The sequence below is a fragment of the Pygocentrus nattereri genome, chromosome 6 (assembly GCF_015220715.1).
Source record: "Pygocentrus nattereri isolate fPygNat1 chromosome 6, fPygNat1.pri, whole genome shotgun sequence".
NCBI classification, from domain to species: Eukaryota; Metazoa; Chordata; class Actinopteri; order Characiformes; family Serrasalmidae; genus Pygocentrus; species Pygocentrus nattereri.
The window spans coordinates 22,626,885-22,638,400 of record NC_051216.1 but is presented as its reverse complement, the minus strand read 5'-3'; the positions used below and the strand labels follow the sequence as shown (position 1 = coordinate 22,638,400).

General features: G+C 39.8%; 1 protein-coding gene across 1 annotated transcript; it reads right to left on the bottom strand.

Moving 5' to 3' along the window:
* Positions 1–3,057: 3,057 nt before the first annotated feature.
* Positions 3,058–5,898, bottom strand: dlx1a (distal-less homeobox 1a). Its single transcript, XM_017692196.2, has 3 exons — positions 5,139–5,898; positions 4,668–4,867; positions 3,058–4,314 (listed from the first exon to the last, which is right to left on the bottom strand). Exons 1-3 carry the CDS (start codon positions 5,449–5,451, stop codon positions 4,063–4,065), a joined length of 765 nt encoding a protein of 254 aa, XP_017547685.1. The 5' UTR covers positions 5,452–5,898; the 3' UTR covers positions 3,058–4,062.
* Positions 5,899–11,516: the final 5,618 nt, after the last annotated feature.

Below are 11,516 nucleotides of genomic sequence, written 5' to 3'. Positions count from 1 at the left end.
TTATTTAAGCGCAGTGAGAGCTGGCGAATGGTGTTTATCTGTTTTTTTGTTTTGTTGTTTGTGTTTTCTTTTGGTTTCCACTGCGCTCTCCCTCCAGGAAAAGAATCGAAATTAGAACAGAAATCTATTATCATTTTTCTTAGACTAAAAGCAAAATCGCAGCTGATGCCTTGTTTAAATTTTCAGAGCTAGCCTTTCTATAGTTCCTAACACAAAATAAGGCAGCCCTTGTTCCATAATTTCTCCACTGCCTTAATTACTCCAACATTGTGTTATTGCTAATTCTGTCCGCTCTTCCTATTGACAGTCCCTCCGTATACACCTGCAAGCAATTTGCCAGCCTTCCTTATAACGGAGCCGCTGTGAGGGGGGTGCCGAGCGCCGATTTCACTCTGCTCGGCTTTTTTTTTTTTTAAGCGCACAGCAAATTTTCTTTCAGTGCGCTATCTCTTTTGTTAACAAAAGATTCCACGTGCGAAAAAAAATTGCTCATAATTATCCTGTAGATGGGAAACTGCATTAGAATAAATAAGGGCGGAATGACTATAATTATGTGCGGTTTGATGGGCTCGTAATCAGGAGGAGAATCCAGAGAAATAATGCTGACCCTCTCCGCTCCACAGCTGCATTTCTCAGACCCCTACATGTCTGCTTTAGACCACCCTCTTAAGATTCAGGCTCTGCATTTACCATTTATTTCGTAACAAATATTTTAAAGATTTGTATTGTTATGTCAATCATTGCGTGTTCGTATATTGGCCGTACTGTCAATTAACATAAATTGTAATATATGCTAATCTGAATAGTCTGTAAGGATGTGGACAGACACAGTCTAGCTTTGGTATATGAGCTTGAGGAAACGGTGTAGTCTATAGGCCACTATCTACAACATTCAACTGACCTAACACAGGATTTACAGGAGTAGAAGTACAATTTACCCAATAGAGAAAAAACATAGGAGATCAAGGTCTGTGCCCTGGAAAACAGCAGGCTGTCAATGGACGGAATAATTCTTAATATAGTTATGATGAAATTAAACAACAGCAACAAATAACAACAAATAATATGTACTACTACTACTACTACTAATAATAATAATAATAATAATAATTATAATAATAATAATAATAATAATAATTATTATTATTATTATTATTATTATTATTTTATAATAAATTATGCTAATGAACAACTATTATAAAAATAATAGTGCGTTTTTGCTGACCTTGTTGTACTAAAGAGAATTAATAATACATACATACATCATACAAGTTATTGTTACTGTTGTAATTACTAGTATGACTAGTATGAGCAGTAGCAGTAGTAGTGATAGTATTACATTATTACTATTTGCATTCAAGGACGACAACAACAACAACATCAACAGCAATAATAATAATAGTAATAATAATAATAGTTGCTGTTCCTGTTATTGTTGAATATTTATCGTTATTGTTAGTAACGTTAGTAGAAGAAGAAGTACCTATAATATTAACAATTAATATCAGCAATGTGTTGTCAATAATAATAATAATAATAATAATAATAACTTTTCATTTAAAACGTTTAGCGCAGTTTTAAGGTAAACATACAATTACTGTTATACCAGTAGCTAATTCTTACATTATTACTACAGACAGAGAGAGAGAGAGAGAGAGAGAGAGAGAGAGAGAGAGAGAGAGAAGAAGGACACAATCTTTATATGTGAGCTGAAGGTTTTCTCTGTTTTTGATCAGTTTGGTTTGCTGTAGGCTACGGCGCGCTTTCCTGCTCCAGAGCCCGGCTCAGGCCCCACATGAGGAACGTCAAAATTTGTCAGAGTAATTACTGCAGCACACACACACAGACACACACACACACACTGAAAGGTGGTCTGTAATGCGGTCTATAAAATGCGAGGATTATTGAGCGCTATTGCTCTGTCACAAGCGCACGAAACGATGACATGTGGCTCCGGCAGGCTGGTGCCCCTTAGCCTTAAACCCTAGTCCTAAATGAACGTCGTCACTGGCTATAGTTCTGTTTGATAAATATGTTTTGCCCAGCATTTGTATGTAAATTACTCGAGTAACAGGCTGGATAAACGTTTCAGGCATTAGGAGACGATTAAACGCGATGAGGACGTGTTTTAGTTGCAGCTTCTCCAGCTGGTCGGCTCACTGACTCTGCATGCTCGGGATTTTTGCTGTAAAAGCGCAGTTAAAGCGTCAGGTCCTTTGAACTTGTCCCCTGTGCTCATCCTCAGGTCCCCATCCCCCTGAACAGGCACCTGCCTCACACTCCATTATTCACTTAACACACATACACAGCGCCATTCACGAACTAAACGGGCCACACAAGAGCAGAGAAGAGCTTATAGCGGCTAAACGAAAGGCAAAAGAAACAAGCACCCTTATTGGGAGAGGATTTACAGTGTTAGAGAAACCATCTCAAGATTAATGGGGGATTCACACTGGAATAAAGGCGTCCGCTTTAAGTGCGACGGTGGACCAGAGAGAGAGGGAGAAGAAATCACTCAGAGGAGAAAGAGAGAGACAGTTAAATGAATGTAGTCATTAGATATATGCATGTTACTGCTGAGCTGGTCAAAAGGGCCAAGTCTCTCTGTATAAGGCTCTTAATGAATTAGTATGTATGTGTGTATGTATATATATATATATATATATATATATATATATATATATATATATATATATATATATATATATATATATATATATATATATATATATATATACATACATACTAATTCATTAAGAGCCTTATATATATATATACCCCGCGACGGAGAAGCGGCTTAGAAAATGGATGGATGGATATATATATATATATATATATATATATATATATATATATATATATATATAAGCCCATTTAAACTGTCCATTTAGAGAAGTATGTAAATTGGTAATTAGCTTACATGGCTAATCCTTTTTAATCATCACACATGTTGGCCCTTTCTTCGATATCACGGGAAAATGTTTAAAAGCACCACAATTCTCATGAAAATACTCGCTCTCCAATGAATCAATGACTCTCCAATGACATTTGTAAAACTTCTTTTAAAATGAGAATTTTACTGTCAGGGTTTACACATTGTACACGACTCCATGAAATAAACAAATAAACAAAAACAAACAAACAAAAAAGGCAATAAATTAATCTGACCAATATAAAACTATTCTGCTATGTATAGCGCTAAACACATGGATCTGTGATAAACATACTCAGGTTTAAATCCTTTTTTTTCACATCGTTAACAGCACGATCTAAGAATGGCCATTTCTGTACATGAACCTGCAGCTCTCCAGCTCTTCTGCTGTCGGGCCGGAGCGCTGCTCGCTTTTAGTGCAGCCTCACCTCTTAAAGAACATTCATTTAAATAAGCGTACAAACGGACATAAACAAAACAAAACAAACAAACAAAATGTCGAAATAAGTTACTTTAAATAAACACATAAAAGCGCCACACACGCAACATCTTCATTTATAAAGACTTTCTCTTTGGAATGAGGAAAATCAGCCCTTCACGTGATTTTACCCAACGCTATTCCAAATGACCACAGCCTGGGACAGCACACCCTCTTCATCCCTGCTTTGTAGAAAATGTTTGACAAATAGGACGCCTTTCTTTAAAAAAAACTCCACATTACTCTCTGAAAGGCTCAGAATTGTGTTCTTTACATCTTTTCGAATCGGTTTCTTTCTTTCGATTTTTTTGTCCGGGACAAAAAAACAATCTTGAAGGGTCAAAAAAGTTTTATAGACTCGTTACAGCTTTATATAAGTTTTTCTTTACACACAGTACAACGTCAGGTACAAAAGAGAGAGGGAGCAGCAGCAGCTCGGTGCGACCCACTCGTACGGCAGTTCTGCGGTGGATGTGAGGCCGGGGCTCTGCTGGAGAGCCGCAGTGGCCGGCTGTGTGTCAGTATGTGTGTTCGGAGTTGAGGTGCAGGCCTGGCTCCGGGCTCTCCGGGCTGTCCGGGCTGCTTGGGCTGTCCGAGCTGCCTGTCCCGGGGCTGGAGGAGGAGGAGGAGGTGGACGAGGGCCGGGCTCGCTTCACATCAGCTGCGGCTGCTGCATGGAGTCCTGGTGCGCTGTGGGGTACCACGACGTGTAGCTGGGGATATAGGAGCCCGCCGAGCCCACGGAGGTCTTCACGGGCGCAGTGGCGCTCCAAACCGGCGCCGCGGACGGAGAGCCAGTGGACAGTCCGCGACCGTTAGTCAGCGCGCTGGTGTCCATCGCCCCGCCGCCCTGCTTCATCAGCTTCTTAAACTTGGACCGCTTATTCTGAAACCAGATCTTTACCTGGAGGGAGGGAGAGAGATAAAGGGTCAGCGAACAGAGTGAAGAGTCCATGATGTCCAGGAGGGAAAGAATAAAAATCGATCAGTTGAATGATTCTGATTGGGAAAAAATCCACTTGGTGCTTGGGCAAAGCTTGACGTATGAATCTGAATGAGCACGTGTATGTAAATGAAACCTCTTAAATAAAAGAATAAAAAATTAAATAATTCAAATAAATGAAAAAATAAACAAAAACATGTAACGGTGTTATGTTATTTTTCCAACGCGGGAAGCAGGGGCCTCCTGGCTGAGAGTCAACGCTGATCTAAGCTTAAGCTCTAAATTCCTCAAGAAGCGCGCGAGAAAACGCTCACCTGGGTCTGGGTGAGTCCCAGCGAGGCGGCCAGCTCGGCTCTCTCGGGCAGCGCTAGATATTGCGTCTGCTGGAAGCGGCGGTTGAGCGCCTGCAGCTGGAGGCTTGAGTAGATGGTGCGCGGCTTGCGGATCTTCTTGCCTTTCCCGTTGAAGCGGACTTCGCCTCCCTCCACCACCGTGTTCTTCTCCGCTTCTGGCGCTGAGGGAGAAAGAAGAGAGAAGCGGCCGAGTCAGAGAGCTGGAGTGTCACGGGCGCCCATCACCGCGCCGCTTTTCCAGTCTGCAGTTTAGGTATAATTACCCTTAATTGCATACATTGTTTATAGCATTACGCAATAAATAATTACCAAGCCTTAATACGCGCACATCTGGGCTACTCCAGCCCGGCGCGCACGCGGCGAGCTGACACAAACCAAACGGACCTTTTTCAAAAAAGTTGGAGAATTAGTGCGTAAAAATGCGTTTCTTACCTGAGTCCTCTAACCGCGTCTGCGACAGCGCCGTGCTGTTTTGGTACGTCTGAACAGTGGTGAGGTACTGGCTGGAGGAATGGCTGCCGACTGAGTTGACATATGGGTAACCGAGCGATCTGGGGAAGGACGGAGCGGGGCTGTACGAGCTGTCGTGCTGAGGATGGCCGGCTGAGTGTAAACAGTGCATTGAGTAATGTCCGTGAGACATGGAGGAAGGCGACATTTGTTGACTTGGTGGCCCAAATTCCATGAAAACGTTCTTCCCTGAGACGGGGCTGTTTAGACTCTCTGGTATTGTAGTCATTGTCATGTCTTCGGGGACGAGTCTCTCCTCTCTCCTGCTTTTTTTGTTTTCTTCTACGATCTCAGTGAAGGATGGATCCCAATTTAAGCTCAACTGATTTTTTCACTTTCCATTCATAAGAAAATGTAGTTTGGCTCTGTGAAAAGTCTAGGTGTGATGCAGTGGATCCACACAAACTCGCTCAAAGGTTTGAATCGGGGAATCATGAATATTTATCGGAGGTGGTCGCTGATTGGTCCGCTCGCTCCGAGGACGGCGGGGATTGGCGATCCCGGGGTAGGGTCCGAGGAATATGATCAACTCAAGAAATAAGACAAACCTGAGACCCAATTGTGCAATGCTAAAAAGGAAATTCAGGGGGTGGGTCATTGAGAAAGGGCTCCTTTTTTTCCTACGGAGGAGTCTCAACTGAAGCAAAATATACTTATTTTATCATATAAAATATATTTATATCACTAAAACAGATTAGAAACATACAGGATTTTTTTACGGAATTAGAGAAATAAATAATGTACTGATATTAAAATAACATTAATATTCCTCTGATTTTAATAATAATCTTATTCATTATTCATTGTTTCAGTGACTGACTGTCTTATATTGAAGATTCACCCGGATTAATCACAGCAAACTAGACTGTATCGCAGCTACAAATAAATAACAACGTCTCAGCAAAATGGCCAAATAAATGTAAATTATTATTCAAAAATTGTTCATTTTATGTGTAGTTGTTAATATTAATACCATCACGACTATTTATAATAATATTAATATTAATATTAATAATAACAACAACAATAATAATAATAATACTAAGAAGAAGAAGAAGAATGCCCTTTCCGTTTATTAAACATAACATTTATAAACAAGCAAATTAAAATGTATTATATTGAAATATACAAATATGGTCTACATGTGCATAAAATGCACATAAATAAAATAATAAAAGGGATTTTCTTCATAAATGCAATGTGTAATTTCCGTGCGTTTTTGTAAGCACTGTATAAATGTGATTAAGTATAACAGCAAATGGTGTGTTGTTGTTTTTTGGGTTTTTTTCGCGTCCTTATTGTTTCAGGGACAGATGTATTACTTACAGCTTCATTTGATTAAATGCCAGTCTCAAGTGCTTGGAGCCACAGCTGAAACCAGTTGAATTTGCATAACACTGTTGTTTAATTTTCATACGCATAATTAGCCATATATTTAACACTTCCACTGGCATGCAGATTCAAATCACTCTGAAGCACTAAGCGGCCGTGAGCGCACCTGGGCTGAGTTCTGCTCTTCTGCTCCAGTGACACACACTGAGCTCAGAGTGTGACAGCCTTTCAGCTCTTACTGATCACTCTTCACTCGGCCTGCTGTGGATTAGTCCAAATCTTAAACTCGAGCACTGCACGCGGAATAAACCCATCGAATTGTGAGCAGAGTTAAAACAGAGAAGCCCTGATTGTGGACGGCGTTACTGGCTGTTTTACTCATCACAACAGTGCACATCTTTAATGTGACACCACATATGGGCATAAGTGCCAGTCTATTTATAGGCAGTGCCGGCCTGTGCCGTGAACTCAAAACAACTGAAAATGACCAGATAGGAAAAGTGTAGAAGCAACAGACAATTATGTGTTTCCTGACCACATGTTGACCACTTGTGCATGGGCGACACATTTGATTTATTAATACCACACATGCAATATTTGTGTAATATATGAGATATGGACGAATAAATTTGAGCTAAAAATCTGGAATTTGAGCTAAAAATCTGGAATTTAAAGCAGATTATGAGAAGGATAAATCGCACTGGATGCGATGGAGCAATGATTAAATGCCATAAAACATAAAATTCCACACAACACATTTTTAGACGTGAACCGCTGTACAGTGAAAGCTGCAAATGTTAAGCAGTGTGGATTATAACCGCTTCTCAATATATCCATTATGTTTCGGTCCCACAGTGGCCGATTAACCTAAACAGAACTGCAAACACTTAAACTCGCAGTCTGTTCTATGTATAATGTATCACATCGCTAATGATTTTGATTTCCTACAGTTTAAGCAGGTTGTTTGTATCTATAATCTGCCAGACTTCTACTCTCAGAGGACATCTTCATTTGGGGAACGTGCAGGAGGTCCAAGTTTGATGGAACCCACCAGGGATGATCCATGTGACAGAGTGTCAGCAGAGTCAGGCAGCAGATGCACTGACAGCCCACCGAGCTGCACACTGACTGCTCTGGAAATTCGTTTTTTCGGACGATTTTTCCAGAAACGAATTTGTTTGCCATACATGCAAAGTTGCCCAACTAAAACTAAAGCCTGCATGTGCTCGCTTTGTGGGTGGGAAGAAAACCTCTTAGTCTACCTCCTCCTGGTCTGTTTCCTTTGCTAGAAGGTTTTCAGAGCAGTCTGATGGAGCAGGCGAGAAAGCAAAGCGGCTCCTACCATCTCTCGCAGCATCTCGGTGAAAGCGCATCCCTCCACCTCCACACCTTCATTTTCAGTCTGCACCGTCTCTCTCTTCCTGCGCCCCCGGGAGAAAGACAGCAGAGCTTCCTGTCAGCGCTCCTCCAAACCTCCACGCCGAGCTCGGTTAAATTCCCCAACTCTCAAAGTGAACTTAATTAGGCGAAAAAAAGCTAAACCGGACGAGCGGAGCAGAAGCGCAGCTCAGAGCTGGAGCTCCAAACACGGCGCAGCAGAGCTCTGCACTGACACTCACATTCAGCTATTTCTCCATGATATCCCCCCAAAATCGCCGCGCAAAATGGTCCCATTTAAAGCAATTTGTATTTGAAATTACATTCACAAACTACCTGACAAAGATCTCTTATCAATAGCGAAAATAATAACAGTATTACAACCAACAATTATCATCATTGAGGGCTGAGGGAAGATTTTACATGCAGTACTTCGTGGTTGAGACTGATAACTGTGATTATTGCGGCCGATTACGGTATCCAAGTCTGAAATGGATGTGCACCCTGCATATGCACCATATTTTTATTATGGATGGCAGATGTGGTCACTAAGGACACTCTTACAGACAAAAGAGGAAAACCAGATCAATCTTAGTATTAATATGATTAAAATAAAAAAAACCCACAAATGATAATAATAGTCAAATAATAGTGAAAATAATTTCTAAAACTGAATTCACATGATAAAAAGAAGACCAATATATGCCAGAAAGAAGACACATTGGAGTTAATAAAAAAACACATTTTATATATATATATATATATATATGCATATATAAACAGAGGATCAAATATGGTCCACATTGGGATACAGATTTTGAAAATAATCAAAAGAACATTACAGATTATTTCTAGAGAAACTAAACCACATCCACTATCTCCTGTAAGCATTTGTCTTGATGGTAATTAGTCTGTGCAGGACAAATGGTCATGTCCCACAGCTATAATAGTCCTCTAACAGAAAGTGTTAGAAGATGATGAGTGGAAGGGCTTTGGATAACAGGACACAGGAAAAATGTGTTCCTCACATTATTTAAACACCTGCTCTGCTGGATTGTGTGTGTGTGTGTGTGTGTGTGTGTGTGTGTGTGTGTGTGTGTGTGTGTGTGTGTGTGTGTGTGTGTACAGAATGGTTCTACCTCAGAGACAAATACTATCCAAGCTCAGAGATGGGGAAATACCTCCCTGCCATGCCAAGGTGTGTTCCAGTGACAGACACTTGAGTTATTGCCTCGTCTCCGGCATGAAATCAACCTCAGACATCCGTCCTTTCAGCATAACTTGATTCAACTGTAAAGGGACTTCCGACTTCATGTCCAGAGTAAATTTAAGTCAGAGCCTCTGATTAGTTTCTGTTATTGGTGGCACGGGATTCTCTGGGAGCTTTAATTGCTTCAGTATGAAGCAGCCTCCCTCCTCGCGGTTAGTCTGACCTTTCAGATGTCCATGTGATAAAGTGTCCCTGAGCAATATAGCCCATACAGCAAGCCTGCATCCAGACAAACCTTTGCTCATTCCCCACATGCATTGGCAGGCTTGTGAAAATCCAACATGAGCATAAAATAGAAAATCAATTAAGAGGATGAGTTCAACTCTCACTCAGTCTAACCAGGCTTAAAGCAAAAAGCAGTGTCTGTTAATTACTGGATCACTTATTTTGGTTTCGGTTTATGGAAATATTGTAGAAAAGCAGATGAAGAACATCATGCTCAGAAAGATGTCCTTCTTTCGCAACCTGAACCAGGCACTAGACTAAATACCACAGGCCACTCAAGACTCAGGTCTGGCAAATCATTCAGAGGTATGGACACTGGTGGCTATAAAAGTCCATCATTTTAAAAAATAGAAGAATTCTCCATGGCCTTTACTGGAGGAACCCTATTCAACACTGGAGAGTGAAAAGTTAAGCTCAGAAGTTAAACACTGGGGTCCTACATTATTCATATTTTTATGTATCAGTTCTGAGATTAACTATAATGATTGACTTTTATATCCATTTTTATGCATTTTAATTATTATTCTAACAAGCCTGTAAGTACAGTTGCTTGTGAAAACATGTTAAAGTAAGAATAGATTTCACTGCCAGATGGGATGATCAAATCAAAATCCTATTTAATTAAAAATAGACTTATCTGTTGTCTGCAAAAGTAGCTCATGATGGCGTGAGTTATCTAATAGTGCATCCTGAGACTTAATTTTTTTAAATCTTCCCAGAATCTAGTAATAATTCAGAAAGCAGATGATGTGACTAACAATTCACAGACACTGACTTTGGTACAGTATCACGTCAAAAAATAGAAAAACATTCTCAGTGCACAATTAAAATGACTTTTACCAGAGGAACCCTATCCAGCCCTGGAGACGCTCAGTGAATGTGATCCTAGATCATCCATATATTTTTGCTGTCCGAAAGAAAGAATAAATATTTCTATATTTCCCCTAAATTAAAAAAGAAAATTCTGTGTTAGTTGAGAACAGCAGCTGCTTTTAACATTGTGTGAAATTTTCATGATGAATGGACCAAAAGAAATGGAGCAGCAGAAAACAGAATACACTTTCCTTACATTAATCTACATCAAAAGTAAATCCTACTTTGTCTTCTCCTGTAAAGTTAGAGTTAACATGTTTGCTGATTACTCGATTATTATACAATTTTTATCCATTTATAAGCATTTTGCATTAACTAACAAGCCATTTAACTCATAAGTAGAGTTGTTTGTGAAAACAAATAGAACTAAGAATTTACTGTCAATACAGATAATCCAATAATGAAAATTTCCTTTTAACTTAAAACTAGGCTTTTCCAGCATCTGCAATAGCAGCTTATAATGTGACGAGTTATCTAAATGTACATCCTGACATTTTTTTTCCCAAGTTCTCTGAATCTAAAGATCTGAATTTACCTCCAGGAGCAGAGAGTATGAGCGACTAATAATCCAGAGACATGAACAAAACCAATCAATGCAAAAAAATCTCACAATTAAATTGTGGCTTTTAATAAAGGAAATCTGTTCAGCACTGGGAATTGGGAAGTTAAGCTGTACGACTAGATGATTCATATATCATTTATTCTGAAGCTTTATCTTCACAAGTCAGCCTATTAAGAACCAGCTCATATTTACAATTTGAGAGTGATGCTCTTCCAGTACAACAGGTCTCCATTGCTGATTCCTCTAGCACTTCTGTGTTTCATGTGTTAGGATAACATGTCACACATCTATGGTGAGAACACTGCTCTCCACACTGTAATACTGAAGTCACTCATCATATTATACCTGATGTTAAGCACATGAAAAGAAACAGTCTCCTATGATTTATGACAAGCACTTAAAAATCAGGCATGATCTCATTACTACTTCAGTGAAAGTAAACAAACACGCACACACCTACACAGTTCACAAGTTTCTCAGGATGACACACGCTGGACATACACACTTAGGGAATGATAGAGGAGAAAGAAAAAAGCTCTCAAACGGATTGTTCTTCACATATTTGGATTGAACAAATTGTCCTTAAGTGCAGCAGTTTAAAAAAGCATTAGGTCCGCATTAACATAAACAGCTCAGACGAGTGAATAACAGCCTTGCTCTC